Raw genomic sequence first — 27798 nt, 5'->3', positions numbered from 1 at the left:
GAATCCGAGACGTAACTCGTCCGTGGTTTATTAAGCGTCCGTGGCTGAGTGCTTAGTACTCGTAATCTCTAGGTCGCAGATCGAATCCAATTTTTTCACTAATTCGAGGCTTATTTGTACTTTTTCTTATTGCATTTTTTAGAGCTGCTTTTTGTCGTGTTCTCACCAGGGTTATACGGAATTAGACACAGGCTAAGCTGCGCTTTATAAACACTAGTGAGAGCACGACAAAAAGCAGCTCTAAAAATTGCAATCAGAAAAAGCACGAATAATAAAGTAAAAAAAATGTACATAAAAATTAAAATTCGAATAGGACGGATACTTAAAACATTATCATGCTCAGAATATGTATGTTGCAGTTAAGTTTCAACAGAGATGAGTCGTGCCATGCTTCATTTCTGGAGATGAGTCCTGTAAACAAAGTTATTGAACAAATCAAAAACCTAGTACCCGATTGCAACACATTTGTTGATCGCAAGGATAAACACTCGAAAACGAAGTCTAATACCCACTTCCAGAGGTCGGATTGGAACAAAAACTATTCTTTATTCAGGTCTTTGGCCGGATGGTAAATTTTACTAATGATTCAAAATTATCCAGGTTTTATGAATTTGGGTTATACGGAATTAGACACATGCGAAGCTGCGCTTTGCAAACACAAATTGAATAAACCTTGATAAATTTGAATCATTAGTAAAATTTACCATCCGGTCAAAGACCTGAATAACGAAGAGTTTTTGTTCCAATTCGACCTCTGGAAGTGGGTATAGACTTTGTTTTCGAGTCTTTATCCTTGCGATCAACAAGGGTGTTGCAATCGGGTACTAGATTTTTGATTTGCTAAGTAACTTTGTTTACAGGTTTTATCTCCAGAAGTGAAGCATGGCACGACTCATCTCTGTTGAAACTTAACTGCAACATACATATTCTGAGCGTGATAACGTTTTAAGTAGCCGTCCTATTCGAATTTAAATTTTTGTTATGTTGGTTGTAATTTTACCTACTCGATTTTCCTTCGGCTTTTTTTCCGGGCTTAATAGGTTTCAGATTATATTCTAATCATTTGGTTGCCTCATTTTGCGTCGGTTGATAAGCGAAGTTTTTTTTGTAGATTGTGAGTTTGAGGTGAAGAGCTAAAAAATCTTTTTTTTTAGTACTTGAATGTTTTTTTTCGGCTTAAAAGATTTCTGCTTAGCTTTCCGATGTAATTTTTACATTCTTTTGTTTTGGTACGTTTGTTTTTCAAAACTAGCTTGATTAATTTTGATGTATCAAGTTTTTTGGTGTTTTACCTTCCGGCTATTATCTTGTATCGTGTCGCAAATGGTGCCAGGCACCACTTTGCCAGTGTTTTTTTCCGGATGGCTCCACTTTGCGTGTTTTTTCCGGATTTTACGCAGAATCAAGCGCCCAGATTTCTCGTCAGAATGGGTAGACTGATAAATCATTTAAAAGACCTCTCAATCGTGCTTTGAACATTATGCAATTTTCAAAAAGTTTTCTCTGTATCCACTAAAACGTAATAGAGGTTTTTTGTTATAATTTTGGACGAGTAGGTGTTATGTTACGGCAGTTCGAGTTTTTTTAGAAATAAAAAATTTTCAAAAAAGCTACCTGCAAAAAAATTTCGAAAATGATTTTGTTTTGTTTTTATTCATTTTTCGACACTGAGGCGAAGCTGAACTATGCACCATTTGCGATATAACAATTATGGGATGAAAGCATCATGAAGTTCAAACATAGCAAAAAAGAAATTCGATCGATGTTACAATTGAAGAAAGAACTGGAAAACTAAAAAAACTAAAGTTTTTCGAAGAGGTCATAGTGGGGCTGATCTTGAGCATTTGAGTGTGCTGCCATGATGTTATCGATCTTGAAAGTACTAACGTAATTTAATATCTTTACCAAATTTCAATAACTATAGTCGATAATACCTGATATACAGAGGTTGAAAACTTTCGTCTTTTGCATCGCATCATACCACGCCCAAAAAGGTAGCAAGTTTGACAAAAGTTTTTTTTTAAATTTTTTTTGTGAATGTTGCGGGAACTTTCTGTGCTACTTGCACAGCGACCGGCTACTATTGTTCAACGAGGCGCAGTTTCAGAACAATCGATGGGCATAATTAATACTGATGAAATTGGCTGCAGGACTTACCAAATCAAAAGTTCAAAAAAGAAATCATTGGAATTTATTTTTTATGTAATTAAATAATAAAAGAGGTTTTTAGTGTAAGCATGATAATAATTATCCTTTTAACCATAATAGTAATAATATAAGTCATCATTATCGCAATATCATAATACTTGAAATGAACAAAGCCAACAGATGATTCCAAAATTGTTGAAGAACTGAAGGAAGCTGAAAACAAATTGTGAAGCTCTTTGAATTTCCAGAATATTTATGATTGATACTTTCTTATGGAAGTTATCCCATGCAAACAAAATTGCATCAATAGGTTTTTTTTTCTACTGTAAATTCAGAAAATGTAAGTGCATTTTTGAAACTAGAAATCAGTTACGTTTTGCATGACTTTAACATTGTTTCTGTTCGATAATGAAGTTTGCCTTCATGTTAACAAAAATGAACTGAGCCCAAAAAGAAATAAAGTTAAAACGCGAAATTTAGACTCTTTTCTCGAAAACATTTTCTTTAACATCTGTAAGAAAATAATCTTGCATTATTCTTACAACTAACATGGCTCCTTCCCATTTGGTCTAGAGTAACGCGGTTGCCTTTGCATCGTAAGGTCTTGGATTCGATTTTTTTGTCATCCTATGTTCTTGTTGTGCTTAGTTGCCTCATCCCAGATTTTTCTTGTGCAGTAAGCAGCTCACTTGCAATTGTTGTTGATATTTTTGATAATTTTTTTCGCTTTAACGCATTCTTTGGCCCGAATGGTTTCGGCTTATGTTTTATCGGTTTATTCCACTTGTTGCACTACGCAAAAATTACCGTGATAAGCTTATTTACTGTTTTCTTTATTGTTTTGGTTGGTATTCTCGACAGTTTTAATGATATTGATTTCATTTTTTTAAATAAGCATTGATTCCTGATTGTGAATTGTCGCTTGCTACGAAGTGCTGCCATGTCAAGCTAGGAGTTAGATTTAAATAATGGAAAAAATTAATTAAAATATGAATTCGATGCATTTCAGTAGTCGTAAAGTCAGTTTTTTCTAGTTTCTGTTTTCTTAATTGGATGTGATGGTTGTGCATGTCTCATCACTATCACTTGACTCCAGCAGAAGCGACGCTGATTGCAGTACTCTTTCGCCTGAAAAAAAAAACAATCGTACTACAGTGATGATTGAAATCAACCGGACAAAACAAAAAACATTTGAAACTTGATACGCGTTTTACCCTAACATGAGTCATCTTGTTTTTTAACTTGACCAAGAATTGCGCCAAAACTATCGAGTTAATTGATTTTAAAAAAGTTCAAGAAGCCTCTCACATAGCCCACCTAAGTTCTAAAAGGATAAAAATCTCCAAAATTTAGCGCAAATTTTTTGAAAGTTGTTTTTAAGCAAAGATTTTCAAGAGGTCATATTGTAAAAATGACATTTTTCAAAAACCAAACAAAAATTTATGCTCTTATACAAATTTTTGGACTTTTGTTTACCTCTAAAACTTTATTGGGCTATGTGAGAGGCTTTTTTGATACAACTTATTCATTGATTAGCAAAAACCAGAATGATTCGTTTTTAGGCTAAAGTTTTTGTTGCGACTTTGCAAAATAAATTGCACCATGATAATTCTGTTGAAATCCTAGGCAATTTTTGCTCAATCCAAAAAAAAAGCGTTTAAAGTTTTGTTCATTTTGTCCGGATTATTTAAATCAGCACTGTAGAAGCATTAATTTTAAATGAATATTTCCGAAACGTTGTATTTAACAAACAGTCATAGACATATCGGCTCTTTTTCCTCCCCCCCCCCCCACCTGCAAATTTTTATATTTGAAGTTATGGTTCACTTTGTCCTATTGTCGTGAAAATTGACATGCAGACTAATTAGGCCATAACAAGCATATTTGGTCTTCATAATTAACCTTGTAAAACCAGTCGTTAGACCATAAAATTCATGTTTGAGTGAGGTGGGGGGAAAAAGGAAAAAGAGCCGACATATCTTACCGTACAAATTATTCGTCTGAAAGTTGTAGCATATCCAAGTTTTTTCCCTAATTTTATTACTTTTATTTATCTAAAAATTAAATTCCTCTTTCGAAACTAGAAATCGTTTATTTTTTTTGCGCCATTTTCACGTTCTTATTTAGAGAGTGCTATTTACATAACTTTCAGCAGATGAATTTCAATTGAACTCAAAAAGTACATATACACCTAAGTGCATTCATAAATGCATTAATAAGTATGAATGCACATCTGTAGTTATAAGAGCATTTTAAGACTTTTTCCTGAAAAAAAAAAACAAAGCAAATATGTTTGTCATGGCCTAATAATTTAGATTAACAAGACGCTTGGAGAGGAATTTTAATCCGTTTTTGATTACAGGTAGTAATATTTTAATGTGCAAATGTTGATAGTGGATGCCAAAGGAAAATCCGCCTAACTTCTGATTACCATCATTGTTATTTGTTCACTTTAACGGTTGCTCCCTACTTGGATTTTCCCCCGAAACACCTCTGCCAGCAGTTACCCCCGAATGCCGGACTGAGTTCTGCCTTGTTCCTCCCTCCCTCCTCCCCCAATGAACCTTTCCCCATCTGGTCCGTCCCTCCATTGGCCTCCTCTGCATCATTGCCAGACTTGATCAAGTTCTCTCTCACTTCCAGGCTCTGGATAGTTGCACTCGATGCGTCTTGAGTCCGGTCACTATCAACTACACTTCGTTCATTCACTGTCAGTTCATTTACACTTTGTAAATTGTCCTGCCGGCTATTTTCCCCTTCCCTGTTGCTGGCCTCGTGATCTTCGCTTCTACTGGAGTTGTCACGTGATTGGGTATCCCGGGTAAACACCTCCTGAGGCTGCGTAGGCTTCATCTCGTTGGGGTCTTCGCTGCTCGTGCTCGTGAGTCCGCTCAAATCTGTCTCCTGCTGCTGTTTCCTGTGGCTATGATGAATGTTTTGCAGCCTGAAATTGGATCCATTGTAAGTTTTTACCGTTGAGAATATATATATTTATTTTAAAATACAAATTTTACAAATAGTCACGGGCGGTGTTAAGGGGGTGGGGGTGTCGCGGACGCCCTTGGCTCTTTTTTACCCCCCCCCCCCCCCACCTCATATGAACATCAATTTTATGGTCTAACGAGTGATTTTACAAGGTTAACTATGGAGACCAAATATGTTTGTCATGGCCTAATAATTTAGCATGTAAATTTTCATGACAATCGGACAATGCGAACAGTAATTTTAGTTGTAAAAAAATTCCAGGTGAGGGGGAAAACGAAAAAGAGCCACGCCTTTTTTTCCTCAGGGATTTGAACCCCCTCATCAACCAAAGGATCCCCATTTGGTATTATTTTATGACATCCATTGTAGACCGACCAACCCTAAATTTTTCCTATAGGCGCCTTTAACGCCTTTATATACTAATTTTGAAGAGGAGCGCGCTCCAAAAAACGCAACTTTTTGGTCAAAATTTTCCAAAAAGTGCTAAAAAAAACGGCTTTTTTAACCTTTTTTTTTCAAAAATTTGCCTGCGGCAGAAATGTTTTGTCAAAATGGGGTTTTATAACGTTCTGGGAGTGCCCAAGAATTAGTTCGACTGACTTAAAAAAAAAGGTCGACTGACAAAAAAAGGTCGACAAGATGAAAACTTTCTGAAAATCCGCCCCCCTCGAGAAAATCCTAGATCTGTCCCTGCAAAATTTATAATTTTTTAATTAATTTTGGGATCATGTGGAATTCATTTTCTCTAATTATTAGAGCCTTGTAGGTTTTTTCCTAGAAAAAAAAGGAAAAAAAATCATCACGGCCTATATAAGCGCCCGAACTACGTTCATCGACCCTGAAAAGATATATTTGATCCCTATTTGAGAAAAGTTGGCAAAAAAATAGTAGAAACAATTAAGTGAAAAGCGGGGATAAATTTGCCAAAAGCGCCATAATTTAGGTTCTTTATTTAGAGAATAGCTTAGGGATTACTATATTATATTCATTTCTGTTTCCAAAATTGGACCCATCTGCAGATCTAGGAGGGTTTATGTACCGATCAATGTTGAATCTGCCCCACAAGCTTGCGCCAGAGAACAAAACTGGTTTTTGCAAAGTCGAAAACGCAACGAACATTGAGTTCTTGCTCAGAGACGACGCATCACTGGCTGTACTCTTGTTCTCCTGCAGAGGGGTTGCAATCTTGCTCCTTCCAGCTGAAGGTCCAGAGTTGTCGGCAGAGTGCTCGTCCAGACTGCTGAGGGGATGAGATTCGTTGGAGTTGTCGTATGACTCATCACCGGCTACTGTCAGTCGTGCCTGGAACTTCTCCGGAGTGGCTGCTTTGTGTAGAGTGGTTTGAGTCTTCGGTCTTTTCTCTGGAGTTTCATCTCCTTCTGGAAACAGAAAGCAATTTTTTATCGGAAAAAACTTTTGCCAATGAAAAATTTACTTCGTAAATAAAAACCAGAACAGTTTTGCGGGTTCAATTTGCACCTGCACTGCAATTTACAAGGTTAGCTCTTGTAAGATAGCCATAGCTTAATTAATCTTAATTAATTAACCACATTGATAAACCTTCTGGTTATGCCTCTCGCTGGTCAGCAAAACAAAAGAAAGAAAATTTTAATCATTATGATCAGTTTTTGAAAATAAAGAACATTTTTGAATTAACATTTTTGACATCACATACAGCAATGTATGAGAATTTTCTGCAGATCCCCCCCCCCTGTAATTTTTTTGAAGTTCATTGCACAAAAGTTGATTTAAAATGATTTATCATGACAAAAACTGCATTACAACGTGTCAGCGTGAACAGGTTAACAAATTTTTACAACATTTCTTTTATGCAGAACGCCCTGTGAACAATTTTTGAATATATATTTTTTGTAATTTTACGAGGGGGGTGGGAACCTGGAAAAAAGAGGAGCGGGGCTGGAAAAGCATCATTTTTGTGGGCTGTTTTCCAGTTCCCCCCGGAAAATTACAAAATTAGGCTGTTTAAAATTTGTTCACATGGCATTTTGGATGTAAGAAATGTTGTAAAAATTTGGTCACTTGTTCACGCTTAAACGTTTTATTGCAGTTTATGAGAAAAAAACTTGTTAAATTGATTTCCATATATTGAATTTTAGAAAAAATCAAAGGGGGGACTGGAAAAGAGCCTTTTTGTGTTGTAACGAGCAACTTTACAAGGCTTATGAAGATTCAAAACGTTGTTCATGACAGGTAGTCTATATACCAATTTTCATAATAATTGGACAATATAAACAAAAATTTCAGTGCAAAAATTTGCAGGTGAGGGGAGGAAAAAGAGCCATGATAAAGAACAAAAGGGCTCTTTTCCACTTTCCCCCCACCTTTCAAAATATCGATATTTATGTTTGTTTTAAGTGTTATTACGGTTAAATGCGTGATGTTACGCGGTAAAGTATGAAGAACAAATCTGTTCATAATTGTCAATTTATTCACCATGCCAATTTTCATTGCATTATGACAACGTTAAATAAGGTTTTCAAAAATGCATTTGAAAAGGGGGGAACTGGAAAAGAGCCAACAAAAGTAGGAAAAACTATTGTTCAAAAATTTTTTTCATTACCTGAGGACAATCTTTGAATAGTTTTGTAGACTGAAAATAATATCCAAAGAGAAAGTGAAAAGCGCCAACTTGTCTAATAAGCCCTAATCTGACGGTTTATATGTATTGAAAGTTGCCAGCATTTGTTCACTTATTTACTGAAGAAAAAATAACGCAGGTAGATAACTTTAAAAAACGAAACTAGATTTTGGCTCTTTTTCCTTTCCCCCACCTGCAAAATTTTATATTTCAAGTTTCTGTACACATCCGATTGTCATGAAAATTGACATGCAGACTAATTAGACTATGACAAACATTTTTGGTCCTCATAATTAACCTTGTAAAACCACTCGTTACACCATAAAACTAATGTTTGAAAGAGGTGGGGGGGGGGGGGAAGGAAAAAGAACATATATTTTTTGAAAAGTTAATGCAATGTTGTAACTGCCATCATCGCTTGCCCTCAGATTTATTGGCCCGATTTAGAACTGCGGCTGCATAAGAAAATGACATTAAACTCAATGCAATATCTGTGCTTCTAAAAAACCAAACATTTTAATCAATTTAAAAAGTCAATGAACGTAGCTTAGACTCCTATATTGGTCGCGATTATTTTTTCCGTTTTTTTGTTCAGGCTTAATTTACTTGCAGTTTGACTTGTGGTTCTTCTTCAAGTTCAGTTCATTTCTTTTGTTAAAAAGGTGGCAACAAAAAACGTAACTAATTTCAATTTTTTCAAAGTTTTTCCAGCGAAACAAGAACTTTACATTTTGATCCAGTCCTCTCAATTTAAACTAGTGAACAAAATTAAGCGCAAATTAAGGTTTTTTTCTTTTAAACGCCAATTTCAGGGATTTTTTGGACAAATTCCACTGAGAATTTAAACAAAAATTTGATCGACCGAGAGCAAATGATCAGAGTTGCCCTCAATGAAATTACAAAATTTGATTTCAAAAACTTACCGGATTTTCCGCTTTTTTTTAGATTCTAGAAAGAGTTCACACCGATGCAAAACTTAGTGCAGATGACGAAAACTGGTTTTTTCAGACCTGGAAAAAACTTGTAAGTCTTTGAAATCAAATTTTGATGAATTTATCGAGGGCAGTTCTGATCATTTGCCTTGGGTCTAAATAAAATTTTTGTTTAAATTCTCAGTAAAAGTTGTTCAAATTCATCCTTGAAAACAGGCATTTTAGATAAAAAAAACCTGAATTTGCGCTGAGTTCCGTCCACTAGTAAATGTGAATTTTGTCAAAAAAGTGTCAAATGGATCTTGACTCTTGTCTTTTCCCCAGCTCACATAAGCATCAATTTTCTGGTCTATCTAATGGTTTAAAAGGCCGAGTATGAAAATTAAATATGTTTGGCATGGCCTAATAAGCTCGCATACCAAATTTTGTACCAATTGAAAAAAATTTTCAAAAAACTTTTAAAATTTCGCAGGTGGATTCATACTGGCAATTGATACTTTTATAGAGGGTAGCTGAGATCATTCTCTCACGGTCGATGGAAAAATTTTAGTGAATTTTGAGTAATTCTTAGCAGAAGTGATTGTTTAAGTTTGGTATTTTAAAGAGTAAAGCCATAAAGAAGATTTCCGTTTTGTCCAGTAATAAATATTGGAGAAAAAAGAAGCCAACCAAATATCTTTCAAAATGAAAATATAACCAGCATAAAGTTGAGTAAGAAACAATGAATACAAAGAAACAGAAAAAAAAACTGTTTTTAGAAAAAAAACATCAACTTTAGAACTTCAAAGCAAAAAAATACATTGCCTTGAAGCTCTTCAAATTTCACGAAAAATTGATCATTGATATATTTTTTTTAAAATCAACTCAATTTGAGAAAGCTTAATCAAAAGGTGAAGTTTTTATTCTGCTGAGAAATCTGAAATTTAAATTCCACTATTGAAACCGATTATGTTTTTAAGTCTGTTTTTTGCATTTAGATAGCGCAATTTATTTAGCAAACGAACTTGAGTTGAACTCAAAAAAGCATATAGACCTAAGTGATTCATAAATACATAAACAAGTAAGATGAACTGCTGTAGTTATTAAAGCAATTCAAGACTTTTACCGGAAAAAAACCCACTGAGACTTTTATAAAAGTCTTCACTACATTCAGCTTGAGTTTATTTTGACTAAATTGAAAAAAAAAATTGAAAACTTTGAGAAATGAGCATCTTAGATTAGTAGAAAAAAACTCGTATATTTTTATCTGAAATATACCAAACACTTCATTTTCTGCTAAATGTTGTTTTCGAGCACTATTTCTTCCGCGGTTGTAAAAAGTTTGCAAAAAAATTGCATTAGTTGCATTAGTTTTTCTGGTTCTTTCACATTATATCCACCTAATGACTTATGTCTATCACATAATAAATACTGCTAAAACAAATAATCAAGTACTGTGAAAAAGCAAGTGCAGCTTTTTAATTTATTCATAATTACTATTTAATAACAAAAAATAGACGCAAGTTTGTATGAAGGTTGTCATGAATAGAAGCACAGCATTTGTTTTAGAGTCAATTATCATTTCACAAATTGGGGATTATGATTTAGTGCTGCTAGACTAGAGGGCTTTATCCACCACCTCCCGCCCACTTTTCAAAATCTCGATTTTTATCTTTTTTTCATGTTTTATCAAGTAAAAAATGATGAAAAAACTTGTTCATAAAAGTCAGTTTCTTCACAATGACAAAATTTCATTGCATTACGGCACTTAACAATTTTTTTGAGAATGGATTTGCTAAGGCGAGTGGAAAGTGGAAACCAGCCAACTAGAAAAAATAAATTTGGAAAAACTTATTTTTTAAATTACAGCTTCAAAGAACGGTTTTTTTAGTAATTGTTTCAGTTTTATGTACGTTTGTTAATCGCAAATTCAAGACTGCTCCCTAAAATGCCTGTTTTGAATGTTCATTTTGGGGTACTCTTTATGAAATTATCAATATTTGGTTTCAATAGACTTACCAGTTTTTTCGGGTCTAAAAAAGCCAATTTAGTTCATTTGGACGATAATTTTTACTTCGCGTGAAAACGCGAGAAATGTCAAATTTTAGTCAGGTTTTCACATTGATTGTTTCCATTTTCTCGCTGAGAATGTTTCACGTCGCAGGAAGAACTGTTTCAATTCGCTTAATTGAGGAATAATTCATTACGATGCGGAGCTTAGTGCAGATGCCGAAAGCTGGCATTCTCACACCCACATTACATAGGTGGGTCATTGAAACCAATTTTGATACTTTCATAGAGGGTAGCTCTGATCATTTGATCCTGGTCTACGTAAAAATTTTATTGAAATTCGAAGAAAAATTTGTCAAAAATGGAAAATGAAATCAAGAATTTTACAAAGTCCACTAGTGTATGAATTTCACAGAAAAAAAAATTAGGCACAATAATTCAGGGCTAAAATAACATGATAATTACCAATTAGTTGTTCTTTTAAAATAATCGTCTTTCTCTTGTTGCTTTACTTTTTTGCAACTGGAGTAAGGAGTTCATTTGTTTGTTTAGAATGAACGAAAAAACTTTGGGTTGCGTTACTTAATTTCTGCATTATATGCACACTTGAAGATTTTATTTATATAACAAGGATAACCGGTTACTGTACAAATAGCACAAAATTTTCCAACCATTGTCTTTAAAAACCTACAAGAACAAACTTTTTTTCAAATTAGTGTTTTTTTCAGCGTGGTGTGATAAAAAAAAGTCTGATGTAAACTAAAACAAAAAATTTCAAATCAGTTTTTATACACTAAATGATATACCACTCAACTCTCGCCGATGACTTATTGTGGTAGCTAACTTTGCGTGGAAAACAAAAAAGACCTAAAACAAACCCGACCAAAGTTCCTCCCCATCTTCAGTGGTCGGAACAAAAAAATCTAAGTGGGATAATTACCATATTAATTAGCAGCAAGTCAATTCAAATAGCATTGCAGCAACTTTTCTGATAACTGGTTATGAAAAAGGAAGGAATTAACCAGTGACTGGAGATTTCTAATGAAGATTTAGAACTAGGCACTTGTACATATTTTTTGGTCACTTGTAAATAAGATTTTCTTGCTATTATACCAGAGCGTGAAACTCCAGAGCGTGAGGTCTTTTTTAAACGTCCAGGGTACTGATTTTCCTGCTCTTCTTTCCAAATAACAATCATTATCGTGGACTTTAAAAAAGCCCAGCGTAAAATTACATAATAGCTTAAAAAGTTGCTTGCAGAAACTTGCATGCGAGAAATGTTCACATTGCAGAGGAAGAGAGGAAAATAGAAAAACCAATTACACACATTAGCTACCGTTTTCGGCTCTTCCAATCCCCCTTTAATTTTTTTGAAACTCATTACATGAAATTCTATTTGAAATGTCTTTATATTATCTACATGCAAAATATTATCATTTCGTACATGCAAAAGGCCGTGAGAGCAAGGTTTTGAACAGTTTTTTTTGGTAATTTTCCGAGGTGGTTTGAAACTGGAAAAGAGCTATTTTTTGCGTTGATAAATTTTGAGATTGCTGGGCAGGGTGTTTGAATGGTCTGCGTGATAATTCTTTGAGGGAGGTGAGGCATTTCCTTTTTGAAGACCTTTTGGCCGATTGTAGCCTACTGACCTGCCATCATACTGTTGTCAGTCATCTCAAAAGTCTTGTTCGGTCTGTCCTGCACATCTTCATTTACTCCCAAGTAATCCATTTTTTGTACTTTTTTGTTTCTCTTTTTTTTTCAGTAGTTTGAAGTTGCAACTTGGTTATGTCAAAAGTGGTAAATGGCCTGAGTCATAATTTGCTCACCTGATTTTTTATTAGCGTCACTTTCGCGCCAAAAGCAACATTTAGTTCATTTAGCACGTGACTCCTTGCATGATGGCAATTAATTTAAACTTTTTTGCAGACACAGAAAGTTGTTGATACAAAAGCCTAGTTACTAAAATTTTAACCACCCCCCCCCCCTCCAACTGCTCCTTTAGATTTTCAACGTCCTTTCACGCTGTTCAATTGTCATTAATTTGGAAGATCAGTTAATTACACAAGCACAAATTCTGGTAGGAGAATATGAAGAGACCAAAACTTTTGGGCATAGAAAAGTCCAGTCGAAAAATTATTTCTACATTTGATACAATTTATACAGATTTACTATTACTCATTTACAGAACAGTTCTATTTACGGCTCTTTTTCCTTCCCGCCCCCACCTCACTCAAACATTAATTTTATGGTCTAACGAGTGGTTTTACAAGGTTAATTATGAAGACCAAATATATTTGTCATGGCCTAATTAGTCTGCATGTCAATTTTCATGACAATCGGACAAGTGAACAGTAACTTCAAATATAAAAATTTGCAGGTGGGGGGAGGGGGGAAGAGCCCCATTTACGAAGAGCTCCAGGGTTGGTTTTTCATTTGAGTGACATCTGTTGAACATAGCCAATCGCAGATTGAAAAAGAGTAATGAACGCAAGTAAACATTAAAAACAATCTGACTTTGAAAAAATTCGCAACTTTCGATTTTCAACAAAAAATAGATTCCCTTTTAGCTCTTTGAATTTCTAGAACGATTTATGATTGGCGCTTTCACTTTTTTGACAACATTAACCCAATTTGAGAAAATTGGATCAATACGTTAGACTTTTATTTCGCTGGGAAATCTGATAATTAATTTCCATTTTCGAAATCAGAAGTCGATCACGTTTTTCGTGACCTTCATACTTTTGCTGTACGATAGTGGAATTCGCCTTCCTTTTTTATCAATAGAAATGTACTGAAACTAAAAAGAAATCACAAGTCAAACCTCGAAAAATCAAAATTGAGCGCGAACAAATTTTAAGACTTTTTCTGAAAAAAAAAATCAGCAAGACCTATATAAGAGTCTTCACTACGTTCATTACTCTTAAAAACTAAGTATAAGCCTACTTTTATCATCGTTCGAAATAATGTTCTAATGCACGTGAAATATTGCATCTCTATCCTTGAACTGTTTCAGAAACTGCTGGCAGAGGAATGCGCGAGCGCTGGAAGCTTCTTCACTGCTGCTGTTTTGCGAATGGGTCCTCTCTTCGGATCTAATATGCGCTGGTTCGGAGGCAGGTTGTTCGCTTCTCCAATACTATGCGCCCTAAAACAAACGAAAACTGATCATAATAATATTAAATTTAAGTAGTTTCTCTGGTCAAGGTTATGGAAAACTTTTTCTAATAAAAATTTGGACGGTATCCGGGGACAAACTTGTGATAACAAAGAGGTTCTTAAAGCCAAGTCACTACTCGATAAGCACCGATTGCCGACATACTCACATATGTGGATGCCTCTGGTTAGGAGCTGCACCTGGTGCTATTGAAGCAGCTCTAGTGACGACATTCCTTTGTTTACCATTTCGATTAGACTCTCTAAACGAGTGTGAATGAGCATTGACATTAGGGGCAATCACTGCTACTGACATGGGTCCGTTGTCCCTTCCTCTTACTCCTCCTCCTTCAGCACCCCTCGTGTTAAAATGAGGCGCCTGAGATCTGCTCGATAACTGATTCAGTTTTTTCAGATCTCCCTGCAGCATGTCCAGCTGTGACTTCTGGTGCTTTTGCATCACTGTCTGTTTACTCTGACAATTGAACAAAAATGATACTTAGATAATAGTAAAAATGCATCAGCGTTCATGTGCAATAACTTATCTTGAAACACAATATATCAAAATGTATAACAATTTTTTGTGAATTAGGACGTTTTTCGGGGACAAATTTTGAAAATGTTCTACTAATTATCCAATTGACATTAACTAAACACACAACATGGTTTTTTAATCAATTTTCTTTAGCTATCTGTCATTAAAATAGCTTGTCCGAACGGGTTCTGGTGGCCATGAACATTAACACTTCAAATTTCAAGATTAGTACTCAGATACTAGTCTTTATACTGGTTACTTACCACATTAAGCTCACTCAACAATTGTCGCCGTTCTTCGTTACCCCGATGAAAAGCCTAAACAATAAACAGTCCTTCATATTTTTCGAGCTGAAATGGAGTCACCACATTTTGGCCGAAAGATGTATCATTTATCTATTGCTCTATAAACTTGGTTATATATGATTTGGATTCCTCTTCCTACCTTGGCCTCCTGTTCCATTCGCAACTCCACCTCTTTGATCTCAGCCTCCAGTCGCATCTTCTCCTTCTGGGCCATCCGGATACCCTTTTCCAAAGCACTCTAAAAACACTAACTTCCCATTTCAATAAACGAGAAAATCCTCATGTGAATAATCATGCTCAGATGGAATCTATGTTCATATCACATCGAACACTTCTACACTCAGAAAGGAAAAACGAAACACTAAAATATATGCAATTCAAAAACAATTAAAACAAAATCAATCGTTGTGGTGCAAAAAAAAATAATTAGAATAATATCGATCTACCGAAGTTTACTGGCGCGCACATCACATTATAAGGACAGAATTTAACTAAAAGTTTGAAGAACTATAAAGTTGAAAATTTATATTTAAGAAACTTAGTGTCCGAATACTGATGTGGGTAGTAACATTGTCTTCGAGTGTTTTATGAATTTTTAAAAAAAATTTCCACTTAAAACTAGCTAACCACAAAAAGTACATAAAGCAAGCGAGAAGTCTTATAATTGACAATTTTCTGCTAAAAATAACGTTTGAAAAAACTGCATCGATAAACAATTTTTTTTCGCTGGAAAATCTGAAAATTAAATTCCACTTTCGAAACTAGAATTCGATCAACTTTTTGTGCCTTTTACACTTTCGCTGTTCGATAGTGGAGTTTGCTTTCCTTTTAGCAAAGGAAATAAACTGAACTTATAAAGAAATCAAAAGTATACTGCTAAAGCTTCCAACCGATTCAAAAGTGCAACCACAAAGTAGCACTTGTATTTGCGACTAGGATTGAAAAAAGTTGCATCCTACTATCACATTACGCTACGCTTATGTAACGACACAGTTTAAAATAGAATGTTTTTTAGTTTTGTTTACCCTTGCGATAAGAATTGTATTGCAGTCGGGTACTAGACTTTTTCGGTTAAATAATTTCATTCACAGAATGGTCTAAATTAGAAAGGATCAAATCAGGTTCAGTTCATAATGAATGCAAATTTCTTTACGTCTCCGGATACACTAATAATGGAGGTAACGAAAAACCTGGGGCGACAAAGATCCTGGATTCGAATCAGACAGGACATGTTTTTCAACGGGAAATATTCCGTTTCAAAAATAACAATCGGCTTATTATTTATCTGCTTGTTTTGTCAGCTCAGTTGCTACACCGTAAAATTTCTTGCGGTACGCAATTTATATTGTAGTTGTTTTCAGTGTTTTGATTTATTTGTGCAGTTTGTAATTTTACTAACCTAACCTTGATTTAGTGTATATATTTTTTGCGCTTTAAAACTTTATTTTGCCCAAATAATTTCGACTTATATTTTATCGACTTAGTGGCTTGTTTGAGATACATACAAGAGATAAAAATTTCTATATCGCACAAAATGCTTGAAATCATAATACAAATTATAGTTTTTCATGACAACATTTTTTTCGGCTTTTCTCCGCTTGATAGGTTTCGGCTTAATATAAATCAGCCTAATATCCTCAAATTGCGTCTTTCGGCGAGCAAAAAAAGTTTGAACTGAGAAAGTGATTTTGAGGGCGATGGGCACGTAATAATTTTTTATTAATCTTAAGTTTTTTGAATTTTTTCGGCTTTTTTATTCTCCAGGTTTCCGTAAATAAAGTTGTGCGTGTCTTTTGAGGGCGAGGGGTACTTACTTTTTATGTCTAACTACCATTTAAAGTATATTTATTATAAGTCTATTTTATTTTTTTTTCGGCTTCAGGGGTTTCTGATTAAAGGATTTCTGGTAAACTTTCTTCCGATGCATATTTCATATTCATTGTCTTGGCATGTTTTTGTTCCAAAACTAACCTGATTTATTTTTGATAGATCGATATTGGTTTTTGATATTTGGATTTTTTCTTCGACTTCTAAAGGCTTTCTTGTTTGTTTTTGTTCCAAAACTAACCTTATTTATTTTGATAGATCAATTGGTTTTCGATATTTTGGGTTTTTTCTTCGACTAAAAGGCTTTCTTGTTTGGTATCGCAAGTTGTGCGAAGCTCAGCTTCGCCTGAACTCTAATCTGTTTTTACACTGAGCTCACGCACTCTACAATACATGTCAAATATATAGACACAGAAACACTCAGCTTGAACACATGTTAATTTGATTTACTAACGTCTGTCATGTCCGCAAACGCTTTTGATATGCGCCCTGCAAATAAGTTTTTCATCAGTAAGAAATGGAAAAAATCTTCCAGCGTATAATGGATGAATGGCATGATAAATAAATTAGTAGCTTTCGAACATTTTGATATCAGAATTGAAAAGCTAAATCATTCATTTTCTTGTGATTCACCACCGTCGATAAAGTGTTCTGACATTTCTATGATTATATCTCCTCCATTGAGTCAACCAATTGGTTTCAGACACATTTAAGTAACAACTAAATACTTTGGCACATTTAGCAATGTAAACCAATTACCGAAGCTTCATCTCAAACACAGCCAATTAAAAGTTGGAAAAGAGTAATGAACGCAAGGAAACTGAAAAAAAAACTGACTTGTTTTTTCAAAAATCTTCAACTTTTGAATTTCAAAGAAAAAAGAAAAAAATAGATGGCCTTAAAGCTCTTTGCATTTGAAGAACACATTATGATGAACAGTTTTATGTTTAAAAAAGCCCAATTTGAGAAAACTGGATCAATAGGTAAAACTTTTGTTTCGCTGGGAAATCTGGTAATTAATTTCCATTGTCGAAATTAGAAGTCGATCTCGTTTTTCGTGACCTATACAATTTTGCTGCTCGGTAGTGGAGTTTGCCTTCCTTTTAACAATAGAAACGCACTGAACTTAAAAAGAAATCACAGTCAAACCGCGAAAAATAAACATTGAGCGTGAACAAATTTTAGGACTTTTTCATGAAAAAAAAAAACAAAAAAATCAGCAAGACCTATATAAGAGTACTCACTACGTTCATTACTCTTAAAAATGGCGCGTTTTCAAAAATGGTTAGAGACTGCGTATAATGTACGCACCATCTTTCAGAACCAATTTAGTGTCTTCGACCTGGTTTGCCAGCATAACCACCTGCCGCTCCAACATCTGGTTCAACTCACTCTGGTTATTGTACCTTGTCTTCCATTCGCTTCCTAAACGGCCACATTTAGATTTTTCACAAGCATGACACTAATCAATTTAGCAAAGTGAAGCCAAAAATGATCTACGAGACACTTACCTTCGTTATCTATCTCGTCCAGCCTTTTCTCGAGGTCATCAATCGTTGCAGCCAACTCTTTTGTTGTAGAGCGCAGCAACTCTCTACAACAAATAGTACGGCTTCTAAGGCTGAAAATGTTCTTGTTAACTTTCTTAACCTCACAAGAAACTCAAAAATAGGATAAACGGTTGCAGTGCAAATAGCACAGAATATAAAAAATTTTAAAAAATCAATTTGCGTCGGTTTTTTTTTGTGGTCTGACAAAAACAACTGGATGAAAGCCAAGAACTTCGATAGTATGGGTAAACTAGGTACATGGGACAGCAAATTTCCTCATACAACATTTTTTTGAAAGAATTAAGATAAAAAACTATTTTAAGAAAATGGCACATGTGCAAGAAGTTCGCAAAAAGATGTTAAAAAAATCGAATATTATTGTTTTTTGGATTAGAATTAAGGTTTCAGATTAACTTTAGATATCGTTCAAATTACGAATGCAAGTCTTCAATATGATATTGAGAACTACTTTCGTTGGATTAGACCAGTTTTCTATAAATTTTTTTGAACATAATTTTTAATGGAAAGGGAATTTTTGGAATTAGCCCTCTCATCAATGTCATTTAAAGGTAATGATCACTTCATATATCCTTAGCAGGCCCCCTGCAGCTAAAACTGCTCCTGAAAAATGACATGGTTTATCTGAGAAAAATAGGTTAGATGGATGGATAATAAGCTGACTGCAAGGATGAATGAATGGATCAATAGATGATTAAATTATAGGCTGGATTCATTGAATGGATGGATTGAAGGCACGATGGATAGCTAGATGAACGCACGGATGGCTGTCTGGTGGAAGACTATACGGCTAGTTGGATGGTTGGAGGGATGCATGGCTGGAGTGATGGCTGGATCGAAGACTGAGCGGTTGGATGTCTTGATGGATGGATGGCTGAATTGATGAAGTTTGATGCGTAGTGGCTAGATGGATGGACGACTGGTTGGTTGAAAGGCTAGATGTGTCGATGACTGGATATAAAACTGGCTGTTAGGCTAGATTGATGGATGACTGGTCGGTCGAAAAGCTACATGGATTGATGGTTGGATATATGACTGACTGGGTGGCTAGATGGATTGATGGCTGGATGCATAGCGAGATGAATGAATGGCTAGCTGAATTGATGGTGGGATTAAAAGAGGACTGAATGAATGACCAAAGGCATGGAGGGCATGTTGGATGGATGGATTGCTAGATCGATGGAAAACTAGATGAGCGGAATGGTAGTTGGATGCACGGATGGCAAGATGTATGGATGGCTGGTTGGATTGATCGATCGATGGCTAGAAGTATGGTGGCTTGATGGTTGGATGATTGGCTGGATGCATGGGAGTATTGAGGGGGCTAGTCAGGTGGAGGCGTCAATTGATGCATGGACTGGTACAATGTCAGGTTGAATTACGTGCTGGATGGATGGATCGATAGTTAGATGGATGGCTGGCTGGTTGGTTTGACGAATGGATAGATTGATGGCTAGATTGATCGCTCGAAGAATGAGTGTCTTGATGGGTTAATGACTGGTCAGATGGCTTGATAGATAAAATTCTAGTGAGATGGATCGCTGGATGAATAAAGTTTGATCGATGAGTTTATGGCTTGATGATGGAAGGATTGCTTATTGGGATTATAGCAAAATGGAATAACTTTTGTTGGAGGTATATGCGGTAGGTTGAATCTGAGAACAAAGAATGGATCGAAATTGGCAAAATTTGAAAGGAAAAATTAAACCTAAGCTTTTTATATTTTCTCTAAATAAAAAACGTCATGTCTCGAAAACCTAAGAAAACCTTTATTTAATTTTGTGACAGCTTTTGAACAAAACTATGAAAAAACGTCTTATCTCAGAAGCTAAAAAAACTGGAACAATCAAGTTCGGATGCATGGCTTGCAACCCCTAAAAGCACCCTGATAATCTCATAATAAGTTTCGGAATCCCAAATTTAATCAAAAGTTTTAAATTTGATATTTAGAGTAACTCAAAGGAAATTGTCATATCTCGGAAACTGAAAAGATTAGAGCAGACATAATTGGAAGCAATATTTGCAACCCAGGAGAGTAATCTGACAGAATCACACTATAGGGTTCGGAATGTCAAATTTTGTCAGTGTTTTAAATCTAAAATTTGAACAACCATTTCAAAAACACATAAAAAACGTAGCATCGTGTTAAGTAAAAAAATTTAGGCAGGCACATTTGGGGTCAACACCCCTGAGAATATCCTGACAGCACCCCACTATAGGGTTCAGAATTTCAAATATAGTCAAGTGTTTTAAATCCAAGATTTAAAAGAAAGTTAAAAAAACATAAAAAACGTCATATCTCGGAAAAAAAAAACAAGATTTGAGCAGTTAAGTTTGTAGACAAGATTCGCAATTCCTGGTAGTAGCTTCATAGCGCCGCACTATGAGGTTCAGAAATTCAATTTTGTCAAGTGTTTTATAAAAAAGGATTTTCAAAAAAACTCAAACAAAACAAACAACGTCACACCTCGGAAACTAAAAAAAATTGAGCTGGCATATTTGGATGCAAGATTTGCAAACCCTGACGGTTAACTGACAGCATCCCATTATGGAGTTGAGATTTTCAACTTTTGTGAAGCTTCTGAATTCATAAAAATTTTAGAAACAAAATCACAAAAATGGCATGAAATCAAAAAAGATTTAGGAATTCACATTTGTAGGCCAATTTCGCAGCCCCTGGGACAACCCTGACAGCACCACATTGTGACGTAACTAATTTCAAACTTTCCAAAACAAACGCTGAAACGAAAAACTGCGTCCCGGTCTCAATGCGAAATAAGAGTACCGGCAACACGAACTGACCTTCCGGTTGTGATTGAACTCTGTTTATTTCTTCCAGCTTATCAGGCGAGAAATATTGTATTGATTCTCCTATTTCCTTTATTTTCTCATGATTACGACTTACTGTTTGCCTTCTCATCAAACTTATTGACGAAAACGTTTCAAATTTGGAAAGTACATTGATTATTTTTATTTAATAAGATTTAAGTTTTCATATTTGTAGGCCAATTTCGCAACCCCTGGGACAACCCTGCTAGCAGCACACCATAGGTTAACTAATTTGAACATTGCTGGAATAAACGCTGAAACGAAAACGGCCCGTTACATCATGTAATAGAGGGCTGAATCCCACCTCTAGATGCGCTCCTCTGCGATGCGCTCCTCCTCCCCTCCCAAGCTGGCATCATTACTAAAACCTTAAAATTGAGCCTTTTCTTAGACCTAACATTCATAAACTGGAAATCGAAAAAATTCTTAAGCATTGCAATATAGTTTATAGCTTAAACATGCAAAACTTTTCGTTAAATATTCAAAATTGAAAAAGCTTTAACACGGGGAGACAGCTGTCACACGCATTTAAATATAGTATAGATAGATAGACAGATATAGATAGATAGATGTAGTTAGCTTACCCCATGCTATACTTGAAAACGCGGCGGTATGAAAACCGCACTCATAAATATCCGATTTAATCAATTGGTCCAATAATAAATAAGTACAATCAGATTCGATGTATATACTAAGAGGGACACTGCTTTTCAAGAGCAAAAAGGTACAGGTAAATTTCTCAATACATTGTGATTTTTTTACTCGAATGTGAAAGATTTTTCGAATGAATGGTCCTAAGCATGAGCTCATAAATTTCTACTCTTTCATTAAAATAAGAAAAACAAGCACCATTCAGAATGAGTTTTAGCAAGAAACCACATCCAGCAGAATCAATTTTTGAACTACTCGATTTATTTGCTGGAAAAAGCAAAAAAGTCAGTTTATTCCAACAATGCGCTGAAATAAAATCCATAAGAAATATAAGCAGAAAAGAAAAACTGTACTTTCGCTATTTTAAAGAAAAAAATGGAGCAACGAAAAAAAAAACTATTTCAATAAATTTAGGAACTGTATTGGAGACTCGAAACAAAAAAAGCTCATTTGCTTCAAGCTTAAATGACAAATCTTTATCACCTTTGAAAATAACCATTCTTGTGACAAGTAAAACAGAGAACTAATTTTACATACGACGCCGACAAAGCTCCTAATTATGGCAAAATTAAAGAAATTAGATATGATTAACTTGAACTTGATTGCCTGGAAATAAGCTAACACGGATAAAACAACAAAAATGACTAGAAAATTTCTTCATTTCGAAACTTAAGCGTTAACATTCAAGAGTGGTCATTAAGCCTGTTTGTAAAAATCGGTTAAAACGTTTTAAAAAAAAAACAAACTATCATTTTAAAACCATATTGATTTTTGAAGAAAAAGACTCAAAAAAAGCGGAAATAAAACAAAATAAGGACGTAATGCCTCACCTTGAAAAATTATAGATTTATCTTTTGTCGTTTCATCTGATATACTGTAGTCTTACTGTACTGTATTACTGTAGTCATTTGATTTACTGTAGTATTTAGTAGGGTGAATGACAAGGAGACGGGTCTCTGATCTAGAGAGAACTTAATAACTAGCAGAACAAACAAAAAGAAGGCATTTAAGCGGCTAATTGAAAAAATTAGGCGGTAAACGAATAATTACTTCACAACATGCTTGCCCTCGTATCGAACGAAAATAAGATGTAATAAATAATGATTTAATATTCGGCTGATTTTACTCTAATTGGCTGCCTTGTCTCTGCTTTGTTTTCTTTGTGTCTATCATGACTATCTTTTAAGGTCACTGTCTGGATCAGACCCGTCTCCTTATCACTCACCTTGGGTAGTTATTTTAACGTTTTAAATCTTTTATCAAAGGGGTTGCAAACAAAAAATTTCGCGACTTTATCCTCCTTTCATTAAAAACTTATGAAAATTTTATTGACTTTAACTTTCGCAGATATGAAACCAAATTGGCCCCATTGTCTGACCTCTACAAGTCTCATATCGACTTTAACATTGAATTGATTACATGTAAGCAAATGATTGCTATGCAACTTAATTTTTCTTTCTTTCCTCCTTATCTACACCACCATATTGAAACTACTAGATTGGAGTGATGGATTGCTTGGAGTTGTGGCTGAATCGATGAATGGCTGCTGTGATGAACCGATGGCTGGTTGGAGGGATGGCTGATTGGTTGGACGGATGGATAGATAAATTGAACTAGGACGGCAAGCTACTTGGACGGCAATATAGATAGATGACTTAGTGACTTGTTGGCTAGGTGGATGGATCGCTTGATGAATGAACAGCTCGATGGATATATCGCTAGACGAATTAGACACTTAACGATTGATTGGCTTGATAGCTGGTTGGATGGATGCTTGGTTGCATAAATTGATGGCTAGTTGGATGGATCGCTTGAATGAGTGTCTTGATGGTTGGATGGATGGCTAGATAGATTGATGTCATGATGGATGGATGGTTAGAGTGACGCGTCGATTAAAGGTTGACTGGCCTAACGGCTGGTTGGATCTCTTGGTGAACACAAGCTTGATCGATAGGTTTATGGCTTATGGATGGATTGCTAGCCGGGAGGATAGCTAATTGAAGGGATAACACTGAAAGGATCTGACAGTCAGATTTTACCGCCACAACTGCAACCTCTGATTAATTTCAAATCACACCGCCACAATATAGTATAGATAGATATTGAAAAGTAACAGAAATCATTTACTTAAAAAAAAAGAAATTTTTCAATGATTGACACAGAAGCGAAGTTGCACTTCGCAGACGCAGCAAAAATAGGAACGATAACGCTACTGGGAAAAACTGAAAGAGTAAAACTTTGAGTCTACAAAATTTCTTACGCCCGCCACTTATGACGCATTAGAAATTCCAGTCAATTTGAAAAAAAAAACTAACAAGCCTCAATTTATAGAGCGGACGCATTTTAACTAGTACACGAAAAAATTCATTAAAAACTTCTGACCCTTGTAGCGTAGCGGACGCATTTTAACTAGTACACGAATAAATTCATTTAAAAACTTCCGACCCTGCCCAGATTCAAATCCTCTGATTTTGTTGGGGGTCTTCTTCCTTTCCTCTGCGCTACAGATCCATGATACCTTGAAGGTTAAGTGCTATTTGTACTATAACAGCATGTCTTTAAATCTTTAGCATTGAATGCACTTAATAGCTGGTTTTTGATCAAAATGAACACATTTTGTCGCAACAATATTTGCGTCGCAACAATATTTGTGACTTAAGTTGGAAAAAAAGAGAGTTCATACTATAACCCAAGCTTTGCTGTAAATAAAAAAGAACGTATACGCAAGGATCCTGTTCGATATCTTGTTTTTCACATTGATGAGAAAGAAAGTAGGTATTCGATATTGATTCATATCAGACAGAATACTTGTACAAAATTATAGGCAACGAACATAGCCAAAAGACAGAAAAAAAAATTCAATAATTTAACAAAAAAAAAAACCAACTTGCGCTCTTTGAATTTCAAGAATCTTTTATTGCTGACACATTTGTATGATTAAAACCAACCCAATGTAGAAAAAACTGAATCAAAAATTAATTTTTATGTTCCACTGGGAATTCGGAAAATTGAAGTCCATTGTTGTTACGAAGTCATTTACATTTTTTAGCAAACGCATTTGAATTTTAATAAACGTATTATTATTATTATTACTATTATTATTATTATTATTATTATTTCATGACCTAATAACCTATCAGCGTCAAAAAAACAGCATGCTTTTAAATACAACAGCAAGCATAATGCTATAACAGCTAGCACTTTGTAAAAATCTGGTACTTTAAAATTGCTGATGCTTTTGCATGTCCCAATCCAACATGTTCACTACCTGTGACCGTTCATTTAAGAAAAGGCCATTCTTTAACTGTTTAAACATCTATTCTTTTTAAAATCAAATGAAATGAGAAGATAAGAAGTGCAAAAACATACTTTATTTGTATTTCCTCGTAAATTTCGCAGTCCAATTTATCCAAATGCTCCAAAGCCTCCAAATTCAGTAGATGAAAATCAGCCAAATTTCTGATCGAGAGAGCAGCTTCTTTCGTATTCCCCTCTGCTACAAGGTCGTCTTGATTCCAAGAAAAGGTCACCATTACTAAAGACTGAAACGATATCAAATAAAAACTGACATTTTCAGACAGAGGGAAAATGGAGTGCACTGGCTGCAATAAATGGTTTAAAAAAAACAGCATGAACAGGTTCCAGCAAAAACCAAAGCGGAGCATAAACAAAGCATGACACACTAGCTGACTGAAAGCATGAAAATACAGAAAATGTCTAATCACGATTTGCCTCGATCAAAAATATTGAAAAAAAAATCCTTTAGATTAGCATAGATCACATTTGGAAGCAGTTACTGGCCCGACAATGTTCAAGGGAACTCTCGTTGAGCCAAAAAAAATGAGGCCAATAACCTTATTAAATAGTGTTTCATGTCAAATGTTTCTATGAGGTAGCAGTGGTTGCCTCATAGTTCAATGATCTACATTGTTGGTGCAAGTTCTCTTCATCGCACCCTTCACCCGAAGTATAGCCACGATCAGGAATTCATCCAAATAGCTGACCATTTAATTACGTAAAAACTCAGCACAATCACTAAAACAAACAAAAACAAAACGAACGCCAAATTGCTAAATTTCTAGGGAAAATCTCTATGAAAAACTAACATTTCGATGAAGACGCTAGATGGTACATTGCTAGTTTTTCCTTAATAGTTTTTTCTTATGGTTCAAAACATCCACTTCAGGATAAGTTAAATGGAATTCATGTCCTAGCCGATATTGACAAATCATTAAAACATGCGTGAAATTGAATTGATGGGGAAAAATTATGTTAAATAGAAGCCTCGTCAAATTGGTACGCAAAGAAAATCAGAAAAACACCAGTTGACCGTGCTCTTTCAAAAATGCTGAAATATTTGAAAAAAAAATGATCATTTTGCTGTAACTTATGGTAAACGCAGTCAATTTTGGGTTACGAAATGACACAATTCTGACAAAAAAATTTTTCAAAAAATTGATTTGCCAAAAGTTTACAGAAATTGAAAATGACAGATAGTTTCATCTTAAAAAAGGAAAAAGTTAACAATAAACAGTACTCGAAAAGAAAAAACAAGAACTCATAAGTGATAAAACTTATTAAAAACTCAGAGCTACCGGAGCTCAGCCCGCTATGTTATACAATTTGGCTAAATTACATAAGAATGACAGGCCACTTCGTCGAGTTCTATCAATTCCAGGCAGTAGATATCATAAGCTGAACAAATTTTCGATCCCGTCTTTTGAAAATGTTCCTGGCGCAAACATTGAACTGTCTCTGTAATACGGTCGAGAAAAACTCAAAAATTAATACTTGACAAATTGTTCAACTAGACTTTAAGAGTTTGTACACAAACGTTTACGTATCTGAAACAATTGAGATTGACTTACGTAAATTGTACACAACTGATTACGCACCAGATTTGACCGTTCAACTCTTAGAAGACTGCGTAATTTAGCCTTGACAAATATTGAAAATTGTATTGTCAGAAAAATAGGTTAGCCATGGATGTATTACTGGGATCAATTTTGGCTAATATTTCGATGCAATCAATCGAACGAGTAATTGAAGATGAAAACGACGGCGTAAAGCTAATAACAAAAAAATATCTGAAAAATGCTCAAAAAGCAGTAAAAAGTTTTGCTAAGGAAAAGGTGTTGGTGTTGAATGTAAAAAATGTGATTTTTTTTTGTGCTAGACGTCAAAACATTAGTAACATAGAATACCAAAAAACGCGTTATCTAGTTTGGTACTGTGAAATTTGACGTAATTTGCCACATTTTTTAATTTGAAGTAAAGAAAGAAAACTGTTCAAAAGATTTGTAGGCGACATAATATATACTGTAAAAGAGGACCCAAACACGTTACCTCATAGAAAGAACTCAGTGCTTAAGAACTTGCAATTTACCATAGAAAAAATCAACGAGAAAAGTGAACTTGTTTTTTTGGACATGACTATTGTGGTGAACCAGAAAAGGTATATCACATGAAAATGGTATCGAAAACTAACTAATGCTGAAACTATTTTGAACTTTAATAGCACCCCTCCAGCACAAAATCAAATTGAGCAGAAGGAACAATACACAGGCTGTTTCTAGGTACCAGTAACTGAAACAATTATGCTCAAAATTTACAAACTAACAAGGAATATTGGAAAAAAATAGTAACTAGAATCCTGGACGTCAAATATCGTAAATAGTACATTTGAAAAAACTCATAAACGCACAACCAAAAACGTGTCAGAAAGCAAAAAGTGAAACCAGTTGCAGACAAATTGACAAACTAATGTTTTTTCTTCAGTTTCGAGGAACTTTAAGTTTGTGAACTTGAAAAAAAAACTTCAAAGGTCGAGCTTGGCATAATTTTTTTTTGCCGTCGCTCAAGTCAATTGTAACATTCGCCCAAATATCACACAGCGACGGAGCGTAGAAAAAGTACCTATTAACGACTGGCAGGCGTCAGTTACCTTAATCCTACTCGTTTTTCACCGTCTCGACCTTGCCAGTTAATTTTCTGGTCTGTTTAGGGCAAAGTAAAAAGTTACCATTTTTAGGCCATCAGTCAAACGACTTTTGATCAGCTTTCGTTTACATGCGAACACAACCACATAGCTGAGTCTCGGATCCTCAGACTACGTGATTGTCATTAAAAACACGGCTCGAACAACCTATTTTTATATGTTTTTGTGTGACAGTTTTATATTAAATCCATTGGAGATGGATTGACCCTTTCCCTTTTCTAGCTACTCATGCTCTGAAATATTAAATAATAACGGTGTTAATTAAGATCTATGACA

The 27798-nt window shown here is 34.9% G+C and overlaps 4 protein-coding genes across 7 annotated transcripts in view; 2 read left to right on the top strand and 2 right to left on the bottom strand.

The window, feature by feature from the left end:
- LOC134842670 (vesicle transport through interaction with t-SNAREs homolog 1B-like) overlaps positions 1-27798 on the top strand; it is a 543554-nt gene that overhangs the window by 24371 nt on the left and 491385 nt on the right. The window lies entirely within an intron of this gene.
- LOC134842672 (mitochondrial import inner membrane translocase subunit Tim10 B-like) overlaps positions 1-27798 on the top strand; it is a 532474-nt gene that overhangs the window by 24367 nt on the left and 480309 nt on the right. The window lies entirely within an intron of this gene.
- The window catches only part of LOC134842668 (coiled-coil domain-containing protein 169-like), a 335974-nt gene that overhangs the window by 246157 nt on the left and 62019 nt on the right, over positions 1-27798 (bottom strand). Inside the window, exons 1-10 of one of the 4 annotated variants that reach the window (XR_010162525.1) lie at positions 25379-25809; positions 24894-25066; positions 17988-18070; positions 17788-17901; positions 16931-16965; positions 14789-14887; positions 14608-14661; positions 13980-14284; positions 13600-13801; positions 6400-6512 (exon numbers count right to left, since the gene is read on the bottom strand). Coding sequence is in view for 2 of the 4 variants with exons in the window: in XM_063859113.1 (XP_063715183.1) it covers positions 13666-13801; positions 13980-14284; positions 14608-14661; positions 14789-14887; positions 16931-16965; positions 17788-17901; positions 17988-18070; positions 24894-25057 (990 nt within the window). In the remaining 2 variants the exon portion in view is untranslated. Of the gene's footprint in view, positions 1-6399; positions 6513-13551; positions 13802-13979; positions 14285-14607; positions 14662-14788; positions 14888-16930; positions 16966-17787; positions 17902-17987; positions 18071-24893; positions 25069-25378; positions 25810-27798 lie in introns of those variants that run through there. The other 3 variants (XR_010162524.1, XM_063859113.1, XM_063859115.1) reach the window with 3 other exon arrangements.
- On the bottom strand, positions 4615-12384 carry LOC134841685 (uncharacterized). The gene is made up of 3 exons (XM_063857721.1): positions 12303-12384; positions 6251-6512; positions 4615-5092 (listed from the first exon to the last, which is right to left on the bottom strand). The coding sequence occupies exons 1-3, from the start codon at positions 12382-12384 to the stop codon at positions 4615-4617; spliced, it is 822 nt and encodes a 273-aa protein (XP_063713791.1).

Source organism: Symsagittifera roscoffensis, chromosome 3, assembly GCF_963678635.1.
Source record: "Symsagittifera roscoffensis chromosome 3, txSymRosc1.1, whole genome shotgun sequence".
In the NCBI taxonomy this organism is placed as follows: domain Eukaryota; kingdom Metazoa; phylum Xenacoelomorpha; order Acoela; family Convolutidae; genus Symsagittifera; species Symsagittifera roscoffensis.
Note: the sequence above shows the minus strand (reverse complement) of the source record. Positions and strands in the feature narration are given on the sequence as shown.